The 20,625-nt window shown below is 44.3% G+C and overlaps 1 protein-coding gene across 1 annotated transcript in view; it reads left to right on the top strand.

Moving 5' to 3' along the window:
* LOC126474185 (receptor-type guanylate cyclase gcy-19) overlaps positions 1-20,625 on the top strand; it is a 438,242-nt gene that overhangs the window by 265,709 nt on the left and 151,908 nt on the right. The window contains exon 6 of the mRNA XM_050101647.1: positions 9,364-9,492. Within this exon, the coding sequence (XP_049957604.1) occupies positions 9,364-9,492 (129 nt within the window). The remainder of the gene's footprint in view (positions 1-9,363; positions 9,493-20,625) is intronic.

The raw sequence follows: 20,625 nt of genomic DNA, 5'->3' as shown, positions 1-20,625 counted from the left end.
CCAGACTGTTGCCCCTGCAGCTACTGAAAAGGCTGCTGCCCCTCTTCAGGAACCACACGTTTGTCTGGCCTCTCAACATATACACCTATATTGTGGTTGCACCTACAGTATGGCTATCTGTATCGCTGAGGCACGCAAGCCTCTCACCAACGCCAAGGTCCATGGGTCTTGGGGGAGGGGGGATATAAGATGAACATCAACAAAAGCAAAACGAGGATAATGGAATGTAGTGGAATTAAATCGGGTGATGCTGAGGGACTTAGATTAGGAAATGAGACGCTTAAAGTAGTAAATGAGTATTGCTTTTTGGGGAGAAAAATAACTGATGATGGTCGAAATAGAGAGGATATAAAATGTAGACTGGCAATGGCAAGGAAAGCGATTCTGAAGAAGAGAAATTTGTTAACATCGAGTATAGATTTAAGTGTCAGGAAGTCGTTTCTGAAAGTATTTGTATGGAGTGTAGCCATGGATGGAAGTGAAATGTGGACAATAAACAGTTTAGACAAGAAGAGAATAGAAGCTTTCGAAATGTGGTGCTACAGAAGAATGCTGAAGATTAGATGGGTAGATCATATAACTAATGAGGAGGTATTGAATAGGATTGGGGAGAAGAGAAATTTGTGGCACAGCTTGACTAGAAGAAGGGATCGGTTGGTAGGACATATTCTGAGGCATCCAGGGATCACCAACTTAGTATTGGAGGGCAGCGTGGAGGGTAAAAATCGTAGAGGACATTGTCAAGAACTATGACTGCCAGTGAGCTGCTGGTACGCCCTTAATAACACTAGCTGCTGGCTTTGACAGCACTGGTGTTCGTGACTTCGCCATACATGGACATATATTCCAGAACGAGATTTTCACTCTGCCGCGGAGTGTGCACAGATATGAAACTTCCTGACAGATTAAAACTGTGTGCCGGACTGAGACTCGAACTCAAGACCTTTGCCTTTAGCTGTCAAGTGCTCTACCAACTGAGCTACCCAAGCACGACACACGACGTGTTCTCACATCTTCAATTCTGCCAGTATCTTATCTCCTACCTTCCAAACTTCACAGAAGCTCTTCTGCGAACCTTGCAGATATAGCACTCCTGGAAGAAAGGATATTGCGGAGACATGGCTTAGCTACAGCGTGGGGGATGTTTCCAGAATGAGATTTTCACTCTGCACCGGAGTGTGCGCTGATATGAAACTTCCTGACAGATTAAAACTGTGTGCCGGACCGAGACCCGAACTCGGGACCTTTGCCTTTTGTTGGGAAGTGCTCTACCAGCTGAGTTACCCAAGCACGACTCACCACCCGTCCTCACAGCTTCAATTCTGCCAGTACCTCGTCTCCTACCTTCCAACGTTCACAGAAGCTCTTCTGCGAACCTTGCAGAACTAGCACTCCTGGAATAAAGGATATTCCGGAGACGTAGCTTAGCCACAGCCTGGGGGATGTTTCCAGAATGAGATTTTCCTGCAGTGGAGTGTTCGCTGATATGAAATCTTGGGACTGCTCGAGACCTGACATCTGATACACAATGTGGAACTGTAATGGAAATCGAGAAAGCGTGACTCAGCAGGGAGGCGGTTTTCACTAGTATGGATGGGTACAGTTGTGCGCATATTATGCTAATGAGGAATAAAGATTATTTCTTTCCTGCTAAATATCTCTTTAGCAATAAGAAGGCTACCAAGAAGTTCGTCTTCACTAGGTTGTACACATGATACTGGGGTAACTAAGGTGAATTTAATAATTTAAACACTTGCCATTTCTCTTAACGATTTTACAAATTACTTCTGCATAAAATTCTTCCAGACTGCAGTTAGTTCGAAACAACGTCTTTGAATTCATCATTGGAGTCAAAGTATTGGGAGCCGAGCCACTTGTTACTACATACTACTAAAAAATACTCCATCCGAACAGGCTTTGGAAGGCCCAACGGTACCGACTGGATGCCTTGTCATCCACGGCCCACAGACTTCACGGGATGTGGATATAGAGGGGCATGTGGTCAGCACACGCCCCCCCCCCCCCCGAGGGGGCTCACAGTTCTTTCATGAGTTCGTGCATGACGCACATGGGCCCCGAGCTACTGCAGCTCATTCTTCATTCCCTAGCTGCATTTCCTTCTCCCTGCCCCCTCCCTCCCTATCCCTGCTCGTCCCCCATTGCCACCTCCTCCACCTCTCTTGGTGTTCTGATTTATGTCGACCTGGCTATTCTCCTGGTTTCCTGTATTGGTTGCAGTTTAGTTCCCTTTGCCTGTTTTTTCACCCTTTTGGCGTTTCGGTCCCCACTTGAGGTTTGACCTCCACTTCAAAATTTCCTGTTTTTAGTGTGAGCCATATGGGGAAGAACACCCTCCTTAGCATCTACGGTGTAGATTCGTCTCCCCCCTCCCTTCCCCTCTGCCTTCCTCGCTATAGCCCCCTTCCACCCTGCTAAGTCACCAGCACATGCAGCCAGTCCATGTGGTGGGGCTGTTATGTACCCAAATGGATGAGCCCCTGACAACAAAGGGATCACACTAGTGATACCTTAGCTGTTCCCTCCCGTCAATCGCCACTGTGCCGGTTGGCCCTTGCTGTGGCTGGGTGGCGCCCATGGGGGGAGCCCCTGGTCAGAGCAGGTGGTATTAGGGCGGATGCTTGGCGCATGAAGCATATCAAGCTGCAATAATCTGGCTGTTCTCACAAGGTCATCTCTTTGAATGGCTAAGAATCCTTAAATGCTGCCTCGTATTACCTGGCAGCCTTCCCTTCCCTGGGTACCCCATGGGAGGAGGGGCGTCTGCAGCTGAAACCCTTTTCCCGTTACCTCGTCTGTAGCAGGACAGATGGGGACACTTTCACCGCCACAAAGCCATTGGTTTTCGTGGAAAATACCGAGGACAAGATTGGTGAAGTCTTTTAGTAAGATGCGGTTGGACTCCCTGTTGATCAGAGCTTCTTCTGACACCCAGTCCACAGCTCTTCATGCCTGTGATCGTCTTGGCAATGTCCCAGTGTCCATCACTCCTCACCAAGTTCTGAATTTGGTCCGGGACGTCATTTTTCAGAGGCACCTCATCCTGGAAACTGACGAGGCTCCAGGCTAAACTGGAGCGGCGTGCCGTTCATTTTGTTCGACATGTGCAGAAGGGTCGCAAAGACAACTGCATACTGGAGCCTTCATTCTGGCTTGCGAGGGGGATACCCTCTCAGAGAAGGTCAAGGTTATGTGCTACAGATGTGATGTGAAGCTGTACATCCCTCCACCTATGCTGTGCTTTCAGTGCTTGCATTTTGGGCACATGTCTTCCCGCTGTACAGCGGACCCTTTGTGTGGTGACTGTGGCCACCCAGTCCATGAGAGAAGCCCTTGTGTTCCGCCACCTGTGTGTGTGTCAACTGTGCTGACCGCCACTCACCTCGCTTGCTGGATTGCCTGGCTTACAAGAGAGGAAGAAGATACAAGAATACAAGTCTCTGGATCGTCTGTCTTATGCTGAGGCTCACCAAAAGTATGAGAGACTCCATCTGGTGTCACTGTCTTCACCTTTTGCCTCTATTACTTCCTTTCCTCCTCCTCCTCCTCCTTCCTCGTCCTTACCGAGCCCCACCCACTCTCCCCTCCACCTCCCCTGCAGTTCCCACAATCTCCCAGTAGGGAGTCGCTCCCCCTCCCTGGCCGAAGAAGTGTCCCTCTTCTTCAGCTTCTGCTGGTGATCAGACTCCCTCCCAGGAACTCTCTCCCTGGTGTCTCTCAGGCAAGAAGACTCTCACCACCACTCGGCCACGAGGTGCACCATCTGTGCGCCCCAAGGTCGCCTGCTCTCTTTCAGACCCCGATCTTGCAGACGGCTGTACTCCCCCTGTGTCCTGACCTCCTCCACCTCAGAAAGAGAAGAAGAAACATAAATCCCACTACTAGGCGCCCTCAGTGCCCCCAGAGGTGCCGTCTCCCCTCTTGCAACCTGAGTCTGACATCTTATTTATGGATGTCACCCCATCCTTGTCGGTGACAACTACTGACAATGTGACCTGACCTCCTCCTCGGCTCCTTCATCCCCACCTTGAACTCATGCCAACACGATCATCCAGTGGAAATGCAGTGGGTACTATCGTCACCCACTAGAAATGCAACGTCTTGTCTCCTCTTATTCTGTGTTCTGTCTTGTTCTCCAAGAAACGCATTACCATGATGACCACTCTTCAACTTTCTGCAGTTATTGGGCGTTCTGTCGGAACCATGCTGGCCCTGGGGTAGCATCTGGTGGGGTCTGCACTTTGGTTCGCTCCAATGTCTTTAGTGACTGGATCCCCCTACATACCACCCTGGAAGTGATAGTCGTTAGAGTGCAAACGACTCCAGCAATCACCCTTTGCAAAGTCTACCTCCCTCCAGGTCGGCCACTTGCTTATTTTGCACTATCTACCTTTCTACCTTAATACAGCCACTCCCACCCCCGTTTCTCCTCCTTGGGGATTTCAATGCTCACCACCCACTGTGGGGGAATGTCACTTCAACAGGTCGTAGTATCCTAATCAACCAACTTATCACTGACTTCGATTTGTGTCTCCTCAATGATGGTTCCCCTACCCACTTCAGTGCCACTCATGGCACCTTCTCTGCTATCGATCTCACGATCTCCTCCCTTGCCCTCGTGGCTTCCCTACATGGGTCATCCCAGTAACCACTTTCCTGTGACACTGTCCTTCCCCTGCTGCTGCCAGGCAGACAGGCCCCCATGTTGGGCATTCCGCAGGGCCAGTTGGCCTTTATACATGTCTGCTATCCGCTTCGACACATCTCTCTCGAATTCCATTGATGTAGTCATGCAAGGCATCTCTGCTGCTCTTCTTCATGCTGCTGGCACTGCTCTCCCCTTATGCACAGGGTTCCCTCGTCATCTGCCAGTACCGTGGTGGATCGAGGATGACGTAGTCGCTGTCCTGGACCACCAATGGACGCTGCAGTGATTTAAGCGTCACCTCTCCTAGACCAACCTCCTCACTTTTAAGTAGCTCCGAGCTAAGGCTCGCTACCATATTAAGCGAGGTAAAAAGGAATGCTGGGAACGCTATGTTTCCTCCCTGGGGACGTATGCCTCTTCATTGCAGGTTGGCTCTGAGCACTATGGGACTCAACTGCTGTGGTCATAAGTCCCCTAGAACTTAGAACTACTTAAACCTAACTAACCTAAGGACATCACACACATCCATGCCCGAGGCAGGATTCGAACCCGCAACCGTAGCGGTCGTGCGGATCCAGACTGTAGCGCCTTTAACCGATCGGCCACTCCCGCCGGCGGACGAGTCTCGTTTCAAATTGTACCGAGCGGATAGACATGTACGGGTATGGAGACAACCTCATGAATCCATGGACCCTACATGTCAGTAGGGCATGTTCAAACTGGTGGAGACTCTGTAAATGTGTGGAGTGTGTGCAGTTGGAGTGATGTGGGACCCCTGATACGTCTAGATATGACTCTGACAAGTGACATGTACATAAGCATCCTGTCTGATAACCTGCACCCATTCATGTCCATAGTGCATTCTGAGGAATCTGGGCAATTCCAGCAGGACAATGCCACACCCCACACGTCCAGAATTGCTACATGGTGGCTCCAGGAACACTCTTCTGAGTTTAAACACTTCCGCTGGCCACCAAACTCTCCATTCATGAGCATTATTGAGGATATCTTGGATGCCTTGCAGCGTGCTGTTCAGAACAGATCTGCACCCCCTCGTACTCATACGGATTTATTGACACCCCTGTAGGATTCGTAGTGTCAGTTCCCCGTAGCACTACTTCAGACATTAGTTGAGTCCATGCCACTTCGTGTTGCGGCACTTCTGCGTCTCGCGGGGGCCCTACACGATATTAGGCAGGTATACCAGTTTCTTTGGCTCTTCAGTGTAGTTAATGCAAGCATTTCAGAGTAGACAGCTTCTGTTTTGGACTTCGAACTAATTTGGAGTAAAGTACATTCAATAAATGATTACAGATGCTTAACTTCGGCAGTGTTGTTTCGAGGATGATTTCTTCTCTTGACCTGGTGTTAATAATCGCCCGTGTTTTTATCAGTTGCTTGAATAAAACGCTATCTTCCTTTTTGGCTTTTTATTTAGAAAAAGAAAAAATCTCTTAGTGCACTTTTGCCACAGACGATACATTCCACTTTCATCACAATAACAGTGAAATCAAACTGTATAATACAAATAACCAATTACTGCACCCAGCTGGTAATCAGCTAGTCACACTGCGAATTTAGTTCCCTTCTCACACACTGTTACAAATTTGTTGACTGGTCATGTTTCCAAAACTAACGATACACATGTCCCAAGAAGTTACATTCGTATGAAAATATAAACTGTCATATAAAGTTTTGTGCATCAAAAGCTGTAAAATTATGCTTTATTAGAAAATATGTTTTGTGCTCATTTTTATTCAGGTCCTTTTATAATTCAAATGTTTTCACCTGTATGACTATCGTACTCGAAGTTCTGCATTTCCAATTCAGGATATGTTAAAAATATACTCACATACACTTTAAATAAGAAACGACCTCTCATAAACCTTAAATTGAGCAGAAAGAAACAGCTCTCATGCCCAAACGGAAAGACTCGCAAGTTCCCTAAACACGGTACTGGAATCTTTGCTTTAGAAATCCAGACAAGGATCGTTATGATCAAAGTTCAAAAGTTATCAGGCAACAGTGCACTGAAGTCCCACAGAGAGGTTTCTCCTTTTGCAGCATTATTTAACGGTTATAGCGAGAACATTCTCATGGAATGTTATCCGAAGATAAGGCAGGACATAAATAAATCAGAAATATTTCTTATTTGCAGATGATCAAATTATCATTTATGGAAATGAAGACAACCTCCAAAGGACTTACACTATGTGATCAAAAGTATCCGGACACCCCCAAAAACATAGATTTTGTGCATTGTGCTGCCACCTACTATCAGGTTCTCCATGTCAGCGACCTCAGTAGTCATTAGACATCATGAGAGAGCAGAATGGTGTGCTCCGCGGAACTCACGGACTTCGAACGTGGTCAAGTGACTGGGCGTTACTTTTGTCATACGTCTGCACGCGAGATTTCCACACTCCTAAACATCCCTAGGTCCACTGTTTCCGATGTGATAGTGAAGCGGAAACTTGAAGGGACTCATACAGCACAAAAAAATGCAGGCTGACTTCGACCGTTGACTGACAGAGACCTCCGACAGTTGAAGAGGGTCGTAATGTGTAGTAGGCAGACATCTATCTAGACCATCACACAGGCATTCCAGACTGCACCAGGATCGACTGCAAGTATTATGGCAGTTAGGCAGGAGGTGAGAAAACTTGGATTTCATGGTCGAGCGGCTGCTGATAAGCCACACATCATGCCAGTAAATGCCAAACGACGCCTAGCTTGGTGTAAGGAGTGTGAATATTGGACGATTGAACAGTATAAAAAGGTTGTGTGGAGTGACGGATCACGGTACACAATGTAGCGATCCGATGGCAGGGTGTGGATATGGCGAATTCCTGGTGAACGTCATCTGCCAGCGTGTGTAGTGCCAACAGTAAAATTCGGAGGCGGTGGTGGTATCGTGTGGTCGGGTTTTTCATTGAGCAGGCTTCCACCCCTCGTTGTTTTGCGTGGCTCTACCACATCACAGGCCTACATTGATGTTTTAAGCACCTTCTTGCTTCGCACTGTTGAAGAGCAATTCGTGGATGGCGATTGCATCTTTCAACACGATCGAGCACCTGTTCATAATGCACGGCCTGTGGTGGAGTGGCTACACGACAGTAACATCCCTGTAATGGACTGGCCTGCACAGAGTCCAGATCTGAATCCTATAGAACACCTTTGGGATGCTTTGGAGCGCCGACTTCGTACCAGGACTCACCTCTCCTCAGTGCAGCACTCCTTGAAGAATGGGCCGTCATTCCCTAAGAAACCTTCCAGCATCTGATTGAACGTATGCTGGCGAGAGTGGAAGCTGTCATCAAGGTTAAGGGTGGTCCAACACTATACTCGTTTTGCATTGCAGCATTACCGATGGAGGGCGCCACCAACTTGTAAGCCGGCCGGGTTGGCCGTGAGGTTCTAGGCGCTACAGTCTGGAACCGCGTGACCGCTACGGTCGCAAGTTCGAATCCTGCCTCGAGCATGGATGTGTGTGATGTCCTTAGGTTAGTTAGGTTTAAGTAGTTCTAAGTTCTAGGGGACTGATGACCGTAGAAGTTAAGTCTCATAGTGCTCAGACCCATTTGAACCATTTTTGAACCAACTTATAAGTCATTTTCAGCCAGGTGTCCGGATACTATTGATCACATAGTTTATATGCTGGATTATAGCGTGTAAGAATACGATGTGAAAACATCAACACAGAATATGTAAATACTGACTTTCAAAGGTTCCGGTAGAAAAGATTTGCGTCGATGATCAGTCAACAGAAAATGTGTATCGCTTTAACTACCACTGGTGTAACACAAAATGTGACTAAAATTACGATACCAAATATAAACCGCGTTTTAAAGAGTAAGACCAAAAAGAACACATTGCTGAAAGTGTACTAGGCAATAGCAGTGCCAACAGTATTCGATGATCATGAAAGCTGCGCCTCTTTTCAAAAGGAAAAACAACAAATAAACAAGTAGCTAATGGAAAATTTATACCCTACCAGTCAAGTACAGGGATGAAAATGTAAAATAAATGCCTCGTACGCAAGTACTGATGATAGAATATAGCGCTACAGATCAAAATGGGAAACAATTTTGAGGTAATGTAAGATGAGATTATCTACATAAGTTATAGAATTCTACCCAGTAGATGACGTAAGACGATTCCTTTTTCACGTGCTCGGTGTCATAACATGACTATTGGCGTATCATAAAATGTCTCCCAAAGTGTTTCATTATTACAGAATAAGATCTGCGCGTTAAGAATCACAAACTCTGCTATCTTAAACTATTGTAAATAGTTTTTTACGCTGCCTACAACACTCCAAAGTGAACCAGTATTAGTAGGAGATATAGTTTCTGTACAAAATTAATTAACTGGGCTGAAACGAAATGAAGTATTAGGATCGATGTGGGTGAAATGAATGAAGCTGCAACAACATCAAATAAGACTCTCGATTATACGTCCACCGTAGCATTACCTAACAAACGCCCGATTTTATAAAATGTTTTAGGTTACCCTACCGAAGTGTAACTAGCGAACAGCTGTCGCGATCCCTTAAGTCTCACAGTGGGAAGTTGAAACCGTGCATATGATAATCGTTTGCTACAAGACATGTACAGAATGAAACGTAACAAACATTTCAGGAATATCCTAGAAATTTATGTTCGTAATGCAGTTTAACGTTTCTCTTACATTTGCAGGAAGAAAGAAATCTTTGGTAATAAAAAGCGACAACAGAGTGTGGACGAAGCCATAGAATACTTCGACAATATGGCCTCCTATGTGGACGAACTGCGGAAGTTGCAGAGAGAGCTCAGAGTGATGATCAGGTATGTACAATCAAAACTATTTACCTTCTGAGGAACTAGAAAACATTACCACCTAGTCGTATTGTTTGATGCAAAAACCAAACAGATTTTAACTTTCGGACTAAGTATACATTTTTATTCCTTAAATATCAACGTATCATCAGTTGCTTAAAAATGAACGCAAGGTAGCCATATCCAAATGAGCACAGAATTTCAAATTCATTAAAATGAAGGTACATTTAAAACACCGTCATGTATTTGTGTAAAGTCCTGTGCCCACCAGCAAACAAACTTCTGAAGTCGCTTATAAATACTACTTCTGGAAGTTGTTGCACGTGAATACACTCACAGAAACTCAACTTCCACAACTTTTGTTAACTTGCAGAAATAGCATCCGTAAGTTAGTGAAAACTGTTTCTTACATCTTGCTGCAAGTACTTGTGGAACTTGTTACTTGCTGGGAGTTTTCCTCAAACTAGCGGAATTTTTGTGTGTTCAATACAAGTATGAAAAAGTCAGTGTCGAAAAGGACAATAGCGCTAAGACAGATGGACTAAAACAAATGTACCATTGGAATTCCTAAATACTCGTATATACACAACCGATGAGCCAAACATCTGTTTAATAGCGTGTTGTTCCACTTTTCAAACGCAGTACAACAGAGATTCTGCTTAGTATTGGTTCTACAAGTCCTTGATAGGATTCCAGAGGTATGTGGCATCAGATGTCTACGCACAGGTCAAGCAATTCCCGCAAATTACGGGATGGTGGTTAACGGGCACGTAACTGGCGTCCTGTGGGTACAGATCAGGCACATTTGCCGGCCAAGACATTGATGTGAGTTCACTGTAATGCCACTCAAACCACTGTATGTACGCGTAGTTCACTGCTGTCACGAGACCTTCGATTGCCTCCACAGAACCCATGGACGCCCACCTCAGTGTACCCTGTAGCATAATCCTGTTCTCACCGGCCTGCATCTGTGGCGGGCGCATGTTTCGTGCAGTCATTCACCTGGATGACGGCTTGTAAAGACCCAGTCATCGACCTGGAGTGACAAGAAATGCGGTTCAATCGACAGGTGAAACAAATTGTCCTTTGTCAAAACCGCTTATATCACTGGATTTCTACATTTGCTGCCCTACTTCGCTATAATGTCTGCCCATTCGACTCTGATCCATTTACATTCTTTCCTTACTGCGTCACATCACCAGGAGTCATTCAGCCTCGCGGTGGGCAGTGGTCATAATGTTTAGGCTCATCAGTGTAATTGGCTACAGCAACAAAGGAAGTGAAAAATGAATTACGATTACTTCATTTCACCTGAAGGGAAGTATAAGGAAGGATCAAAAAGTTCCTGTTTGAGGGCGTTGCTGCAGTGCATATGCAAAGTGATACAACTCTAATTGGGTGTATAAGCACCAACATGTACGCAAGGGATTAGTGTGCCATTAGCGTCTTTCTGACATGCGTGTGGTAAATTCAGACACGTGAACAATGGCGATGTGAGTAACATATGTTTCCAAATGGGACCAACATGCTGCTGTTCTTTTCTTGCCTGCTCGAGGACAAATACAGGTAGACACTCATCGGAGAATGAGTAATGTGTGCCGGCCGCTGTGGCCGAGCGGTTCTAGGCGCTTCGGTCTGGAACCGCGCTGCTGCTACTGTCGCACGTTCGAATCCTGCTGCGGGCATGGATGTGTGTGATGTCCTTAGGTTAGTTAGGTTTAAGTAGTTCTAAGTCTAGGGAACTGATGACCTCAGATGTAAAGTCCCATAGCCATTTGAACCACTTTTTTGAGGAATGTGTATGGGACAGCTTGTCCGTCGATGACCACCATTGTGGAATGGTGCGCCAAGTTTTGTGCTGGTCGCGATTCGACACTAGACCCGGGCGATCTGAGAAGTCAGCCTCATCCATTACAAACAACAACAATGGGAGACACTCGAGCACCCGCCTTGTAGGTCTGATCTCTCCCTGTGCGATTATCACGCCTTCAGTCCGTTAAATACACCTTGAAACGTCGACGATTCCCGTCGGACGAGGATGTGCAGCAGGCAATTACAAACTTGTTCATGCAGCAGGACATCAAACAGGTATCTTCAACCTGGTGCATCGTGGGGATGACTGCACCAATACTCGTGGTGATTTTGCGTCATTGGCACACAAACTTTTTTGATCGCCTCTTATAGCATGGTCGTCTCTTGGTGATACAACTTGCCACCTTCTTTGGATCCTGTTTTCGAATATGTGATTATACAAGAGACAGACAATAAAGGCTCGAAAATAACAACGACATTCTCAGAAAGTTTTTGCCTGGGCGAAATCCTCTGACATTATTTCATTCAATAATGGTTCTTGATAGCATAAATCGTAAGCCACTGTATCAGCTTCTTCACTGAAACATTTATTTTTGCTTTAACTTTGTTTTTTGGTTCAAACGGCTCAAATGGCTCTGAACACTATGTGACTTAACTTCTGAGGTCATCAGTCCACTAGAACTTAGAACTACGTAAACCTAACTAACGTAAGGACATCACACACATCCATGCCCGAGGCAGGATTCAAACCTGCGACCGTAGCGGTCAGTCGGTTCCGGATTGTAGCGCCTAGAACTGCTCCGCCTCCACGGCCGGCCTTTGTTTTTTCGTTACGATTTTTCTTCAGTAGTAATAAAGCGCCGCCACAGTGGCGGCTTCTCTATTTTTAACCATGGCACTGTAAACGTCCACTTCCCTATCTCATGGCGCAACCTTAGAGGAAAAACTTCTGCAAGTACTTGCAGAAATCAACTTGCTGAAGCAACTTGTAGAAGTAAACTTGTGCAGGTTTCTGTTTTAACATAAACACCTCGGCAAGTTCTTGCAGTAGTTACGTGTTAGAGGACACACGGCTTAACGTATGTTGAGTGGCCACAAGGCACAGGAGGGTTTGTTCCATTTCAATATGTAATGTGAATGACGTCCAAACATTGCGGCTAGATAGCGTTAGAAGTGCAAGTATAGACACAACATCTAAGTCCATATGGATATGTACTGTAACAGCAGCATGTGCCGAGATAAAATTCTTTCAGCGTGGGACGATAATTGGTGCGAGAAGCATATCGAAGATTATTCATTTATTTGGCATATGGCTATCATCAAGTTACACAAGGAAGCATTTTTTACTTTAAAATACATATATAGATATTTATCAAGTAGAAAAGAATGTCATGACTATTAGTTGATTAACTTTACATTATTTACAAAGCACAGAAAGTCAAAGGATTATCTCTAACTGCCGAATATACACAACTGATGTCTTAGTTGCAAACAGAAACTCCTCTGGATCGCCAGGAAAAGATCAATTTGGGCAAGTACGTATGATGTGCTGAACAGTTTGTCGTTCTGCAGCGTAGTCACAGATGGGAGATGTTGTTAATCCCCATTTGTACATTGAGTCAGTACATCTTCCGCTATCTGTCCTTACGCTATTGAGAGCAGACCAGATCTTTCAATGCTTTTCAGACCCTGGTGGCCTGATCGAGATGGGGAAACTGAAATTTTTTCTCTGACTGTGAAGTATGGGAGTTGGAGAGGAGTAGTTGTCAAGTTTCCACTGATCAAGTGCTAGAAAGCAGAAATAGCCAGTGTCATCATTTAGTGCTGGAAGTAGAAAGGACATTTTCGCTATAAGTCCAGCATCAGAGAGTTCCTCCAGCCAATCTAGCCAACAGCTCTGTCTGTGAAGGAGTAACAGGATAGCACACTATCACCGAAATGCAGAGAAGTACCCTACAACCAATTTACAAGTGAACCAATTCTGGGAGAGACTCTTTCTTTTGGGTCATCAGTCTTCTGACTGGCTTGATGCGGTCCGCCATGAATCCCTCTCAAGTGCCAACCACTTCCCTCAGAGAAGCACTTGCAACCTATGTCCTTGATTATTTGCTGGATGTATTCCAATGTCTGTCTTCCTCTACAGATTTTGCCCTCTATAGCTTCCTCTAGTACCACGGAAGTCATTTCCTCATGTCTTAACAGATGTCCTATAATCCTGTCCCTTCTCCTTGCCAGTGTTTTCCACATACTCCTTTTCTCTCCGATTCTGCACAGAACTTCAGACCTAATTTTCAACTTCCGTCTGTAGCACCACATCTCAAATGGTTCGGTTCTCTTCTGTTCCGATTTTCCCACAGTCCATGTTGCACTACCATACAATGCTGTACTCCAATGCTTTATATTCTCAGAAATTTCTTCCTCAAATTAAGGCCTATGTTTGATGCAAGTAGAGTTCTCTTGGAAAGGAATGCCCTTTTTGCCACTGCTAGTCTGCCTTTGATGTCCTCCTTGTTCCGTCTGTCATTGGTTAATTTTACTGTCTAGGTAGTAGAACTCCTTCACTTCCTCTACTTCGTGACACTCAATCCTGATGTTAAGTTTCTTGGTAATCTCATTTCTGGTATTTCTCAGTACTTTCGTCTTTCTTTAAGCTATTCGAAATCCTTATTCTGCGCTCATTAGGCTGCTCATTCCATACAGAACATCACATAAATCTTCTTCACTTTCACTCAGGATAGCAATGTCATCAGCGAATAGAAACATTGATTTCCTTTCATCTTGAATTTTAATTCCAATCCTGAACCTTTCTTCTATTTCCGGCATTGCTTCTTCAATGTATAGATTGACAGTACAGGCGAAAGACTATTTCCCTGTCTTATACCTTTTTTAATCCGAGCACTTCGTTCTTGGTCATCCATTCTTATTGTTCGCTCTTGGCTCTTGTACATATTGTATACTACCCGTCTCTCCCTATAGCTTACCTCTATTTTCCTCAGAATTTTGAACGTCTTGCACCATTCTACATTATCGAACGCTTTCTCCAGCCCGACAAATCCTATAAATGTTTCCTGATTTTTCTTTAGCCTTGCTTTCACTATCAACTGCAATGTCAGAATTGCCTCTCTGGTGCCTTCACCTTTTCTAAAACCAAACTGATCGTCATCTAGCACATCCTCAATTTTTTTTCCATTCTTCTGTATATTATTCTTGTCAGCAGATTGGATGCATGAGCTGTTAAGCTGATTGTGCGATAATTCTTGCACTTGTCAGCTCTTGCAGTCTTCGGAATGGTGTGGATGATATTTTTCCAAAAGTCAGATGGTATGTCGCCAGACTCAAATATGCTATACGCCAAAGTGAATAGTGTATTTGTTGCCACTTCCCCAAATGATTTTAGAAATTCTGAGGGAATGTCATCTATTCCTTCTGCCTTATTTGATCTTAAAAGTCCTCCAAAGCTATCTCAAATTTTTATTCTAATACAGGATCCCCTATATCTTCTATTCGATTCCTATTTCTTCTTCCGTCACATCAGACAAATCTTCCCCCTCATATAGGCTTTCAATGTATTCTTTCCACCTATCCGTTCACTCCTCTGTATTTAACAGTGAAATTCTCGTTGCACTCTTAATGTTACAACCCCTGTTTTTAGTGTCAGTGAAGACTGTCTTGTCTTTCCTGTATGCTGAGTTTGTCTTTCCGACAATCATTTCTTTTTCGATTTCTTCACATGTTTCATGCAGCCATTTCGTCTTAGCTTCCTATTTATTTCATTCCTCAGTGACTTGTATTCCTGAATTCCTGAGTTTCCCAGAACATTCTTGTACTTCCTCCTATCGTCGATCAACTGAAGTATTTCTTCTGTTGTCCATTGTTTGTTTGTAGTTACCCTCTTCGTACCTATGTTTTTCTTTCCAACTTCTGTGATGGCCCTTTTTAGAGATGTCCATTGCTCTTCAGCTGTACTGCCTATTGAGCTATTCCTTATTTCTGTACCTATAGCCTTAGAGAACTTCAACTGTATCTCGTCATTCCTTAGTACTTCCGTATCCCACTCCGTTGCATATTGGTCCTTCCTGACTACTGTCATAAACTTCAGTCTACTCTTTATAACTACCACATTGTGACCTGAGTCTATAACTGCTCCTGGGTACGCCTTACAATCCAATATCTGATTTCGGAATCTCTGTCTGACCGTGATGTAATCTAACTGAAATCTTCCAGTATCATCCGGCCTTTTCCAAGCATACCTCCTCGTCTGTGAATCTTGAACAGAGTATTCGCTATTACTAGCTGAAATTTATTACAGAACTCATTTATTCTTTCTCCTCTCTCATTCCTTATCCCAAGCCCACACTCTCCTCTAACCTTTTCTTCTACTCCTTCCCCTCCCACTACATTCTAGTCCCCTGTGACTAGTAGATTTTCATCTTCTTGTACGTATCGTATTACCCTTACAATATCCTCATGTACTTTCTCTCTCTCTCTTCATCTTCATCTTGAGATGTAGGCATATATTCCTGAACTATCATTGTCGGTGTTAGTTTGCTGTCGATTCTAATAAGAACAATCCTATCATTGAACGGTTCAAGTGACACACTCTCCCACCTACCTTCCTGTTTCTAATGAATACTACTCCTGCTACACTGCTTTTGGCTGCTGTTAAAATTAGTCTATACTCATCTGACCAGAAATCCTTGTCTTCTTTCCATTTCACTTCACTGGCCCCTACTGTACTAGATTCATCCAATGCATTTTCCTTTTCGCAATTTCAAGTTTCCCTATCACTTTCAAAATTCTGACATTCCACGCCCCGACTCTCAGAACTTCATCCTTTCGCTGATCATTCAGTCTTTTTCTCGTAGTCACTTCCCCCTCATCAGTCCCCTTCCGGAGATCCGAATGGGGGACTATTCCGGAATCATTTGCCAGTAGAGAGACCATCATAACACTTTTTCAACTACAGGCCACTTGTCCTGTGGATACACACTTTTTTTTGGTCATGAGTCTTTTAACTGGTTTGATGCGGCCCGCCCCGAATTCCTCTCTTGTGCTAACCTCTTCAACTCAAAGTAGCACTTGCAGCCTATGTCCTCAATTATTTGTTGAATGTCTTCCAATCACTGCCTTCCTTTACAGTTTTTGCCCTCTACAACTCCCTCTACTACCATGGAAGTCATTCCCTTATGTCTTAACAGATGTCCTATCATCCTGTCTTTTCTCCTTATCAGTGTTTTCCACGTATTCCTTTCCTCTTCGATTCTGTGCAGAACCTCCTCATTTCTTACCTTATCAGTCCACCTAATTTTCAACATTCGTCTATAGCACCACATATCAAATGCTTCGATTCTCTTCTGTTCCAGTTTTCCCACAGCCCATGTTTCACTACCATACAATGCTGTACTGCAGTCGTAAATTCTCAGAAATTTCTTCCTCAAATTAAAGCCGATATTTGATATTAGTAGACTTCTCTTGGCCTGGAATGCCCTTTTTGCCATTGCTAGTCTGCTTTTGATGTCCTCCTTGCTCCGTTCGTCGCTGGTTACTTCACTGCCTAGGTAGCAGAATTCCTTAACTTCATCTACTTCGTGACCTTCGATCCTGATGTTAAGTTTCTCGCTGTTCTCATTTCTACTACTTCCCATTACCTTCGTCTTTCTTCGATTTACTCTCAATCCATACTTCGTACTCTTTAGACCATTCCCTTGAGCAGAGCATGTAATTCTTCCTCACTTTCACTCAGGATAGCAATGTCATCAGCGAATAGTATCATCGGTATCCTTTCACATCGAATTTTAATTCCACTCTTGAACCTTTCTTTTATTTCCAACATTGTTTCCTAGATGATTTACACCCTTTTTAATCCGACGTCTTCGTTCTTGGTCGTCCTTATTATTCCCTCTTGGCTCTTGTACATTTTGTATACTATCTGTGTCTCCCTATAGCTTACCCATACTTTTTTCAGAATTTCGAACATCTTGCACCATTTTACACTGTCGAACGCTTTTTGCAGGTCGACAAATCCTATGAACGTTAGTCGTACTTCCATTATTAACCGCAATCTCCGAATTGCCTCTCTCGTGCCTTTACCTTTCCTAAAGCCAAACTGATCGTCATCTAGCGCATCCTCAATTTTCTTTTCCATTCTTCTTTATGTTTTTTTGTTAGCAATTTGGATTCATGAGCTATTACGCTAATTTTGCGATAATTCTCGCACTTGTCAGCTCTTGCCGTCTTCGTAATTGTGTGGATGACACTTTTCCGAAAGTCAGATGGTATGTCGCCAGACTCATACATTCTACACACCAACGTGAATAGTCGTTTTGTTACCACTTACTCCAATGATTTTAGAAATTATGATAGAATGGTTTCTATCCCTTCTGCCCTATTTTATCTTAAGTTTTCCAAAGCTCTTTTAAATTCTGATTCTAATTCTGGATGCCCTATTTCCTCTAAATCAGGGGTCTCCAAACTTTTTTGTCCCCGGGCCACATTGACTCCTCCACGAAGTCATAAGGGCCAAGATCTACCTAGTGGGATTAAAGCACCCTAGCACTCCATGATCACCGTAATGTAAGGCTAAAGGAAAGATGAAATCGCAAAAATCTAAGGTTCTGGGAACAGCTAGCACTGAAACGAACTACGATTTTTATTTAATTACATAATTTTGATTGACCGAAATTCTGGAGTATTTTATTCTGGCGAATTTCACCTACAAGAAAGTATGTCACTGCACATTCTTCACTAAAGCGTCCTGCAAAGTTAACGAAATCTCAAAACCATTGTTAGCAACACTATTACTGCAAGACGTAACAGAGGTAGAGTATGTCAACGCATTGTTATTTCAAGCGCTGCAACAATAAGTTTAGTTATGTAGTCTTGTAGGGAGTAGCAGAGCCGATGTCGCAGTGTATTGGTCGCGATAGGCCTTGAAACTCGATTGTTGGCAGTACAGGTACCACTTCAAATATTTGGCGGGCCGGATACCGGGGATGTCCGGCCAGCTAACGCGTGCCGGTTTGCCAGCCCTCGCGGGCCGGTTTCGGCCCGCGGGCCGTAGTTTGGAGACCACTGCAGTAAATGGACTCCTGTTGCTTCTTCTTTCACATTAGAGAAATCTTCCCCTCATAGAGGCTTTTAGTGTATTCTTTCCACCTATCCGCTCTCTCTTTTGCATTTAATAGTGTAATTCCCGTTGCACTCTGAATGTTATCCCCCTTGCTTTTAATGCCGCCGAAGTTTGTCTTGACTTTCTGGTATGCTGTTTGTCTTTCCGACAGTCATTTCTTTTTCGATGCCTTCACATTTTTGCTGGAGCCATTTCGTCTTAGCTTCACTGCACTTCTTGTTTATTTCATTCCTCAGCGACTTGTATTCCCGGAACATTTGTACTTTCTCCTTTCATCGATCAGTTGAAGTATTTCCTCTATTATCCATGGTTTCTTTTCAGTGACCTACTTTGTACCTATGTTTCCTTTCCAAAATTATGTGATGGCCCTTTTTAGAGATGCCCATTGCTCTTCAACTGTACTGCCTGCTGAGCTATTCCTTAATTGCTGTAGCTACAGCCTTAGAGGACTTCAAACGTGTCTCGTCATTCCTTAGTACTTCCGTATCCCAGTTCTTTGCGTACTGATTCTTCCTAATGTCTTAAACTTCAGCCTGCTCTTCATCACTACTATATTGTGACCTGAGTCTATATCTGCTCCTGGGGACGCCTTACAATCCAGTATCTGATTTCGGAATTTCTGTCTGGCCATGAAATCCTCCCGTATTACGCGGTCTTTTCCAAGCACACCTCCTCCTCTTGTGATTCCTGAACAGAGTATTCGCTATTATTAGCTGAAACTTGTTACAGAACTCAATTAGTCTTTCTCCTCTGGCATTCCTTGCCCCTAGTCCATATTCCCCTTTAACCTTTTCTTCTACTCCTTCCCATACACCTGCATTCCAGTCTCCCCATGACTATTAGATTTTCATATCCCTTTACATACTGCATTACCCTTTCAATATCCTCACACACTTACTCTGTCTCTTCATCTTCAACATGCGACGTCGGCATGTATACCTCAACTATCGTTGTCGGTGTCGGTTTGCTGTCGATTCTGATACAAACAACCTTATCACTGAACTGTTCACAGAAACACACTCTGTGCCCTACCTTCCTATCCATAACGAATCCTACTCCCACTATACCATTTTCTGCTGCTGCTGATATCATCCTATACTCATCTGACCAGAAATCCTTGTCTTCTTTACACTTCACTTCACTGACCCCTACTATATCTATATCGAGCCTTTGCATTTCCCTTTTCAGATTTTCTAGTTTCCCTACCACGTTCAAGCTTCTGACATTCCACGCCCCGACTCGTAGAACGTTATCCTTTCGTTGATTAGTCAATCTTTTTCTCATGGTAACCTCCCTCTTGGCACTCCCCTCCCAGATATCCGAATGGGGGACTATTCCGGAATCTTTTGCCAATGGAGAGATCACCATCACATTTCTTCAGTTACAGGCCACATTTCCTGTGGATACACGTTATGTGTCTTTGATTCAGTGGCTTCCATTGCCTTCTGCATCCTCATGCCGTTGATCATTGCTGTTTCTTCCGTCTTTAGGCGCAGTTTCCCACCCCTAGGACAAGAGAGTGCCCTGGACCTCTGTCCGCTCCTCCGGCCTGTCTAACAAGGCCGTTGGCAGTATGAGGGGTGACTTCTCATGCTGGAAGTCTTCGGCCGCCAATGCTGATTTTTAATCAAGATTTAAGCTGCGGTGGGATTCGAACCCAGGACCGAAGATTTTTTTGATTATGAATCAAAGACGCTACCCCTAGACCGCAGGTCAGTTCACTACATACTACCTGTGTTTAATACAGTGGTCTCCATTGCCTTATGCATCCTCATGCCGTTGGCCATTGCTGATTCTTCCTCCTTTAGCGCCAATTTCGCACCCCTAGGACAAGAGAGTGCCCTGAACCTCTGTCTGCTCCTCCTTCCTCTTTGAAAGGTCGTTGGCAGAACGAGGGTGACTTCTTATGCCGGAAGAGACATAAGTATGGGTAACAACAGTATTATGACAGCATCCCATAGCCCCATTGCTACTATAAATCCCTGCCCCTACACATATGAACAGCATTGGGGAATGAAACATATTTATACCTATTTGTGAGTTGCGAGTCGCATCCTTTTTTATGAGTTTAGAGCTCATCATCTTACTTAAAAATGGCATCACAAGACAAAAAAAAAAAAAAAAAAAAAAAACAGGACAGTCATGTCTAGTCTAGTCCAGCACTAACTACCGAGTGTATTGTGTACCTAAAGAACTGCCAT

This window comes from Schistocerca serialis, chromosome 4 (genome assembly GCF_023864345.2).
Source record: "Schistocerca serialis cubense isolate TAMUIC-IGC-003099 chromosome 4, iqSchSeri2.2, whole genome shotgun sequence".
NCBI classification, from domain to species: Eukaryota; Metazoa; Arthropoda; class Insecta; order Orthoptera; family Acrididae; genus Schistocerca; species Schistocerca serialis.
Note: the sequence above shows the minus strand (reverse complement) of the source record. Positions and strands in the feature narration are given on the sequence as shown.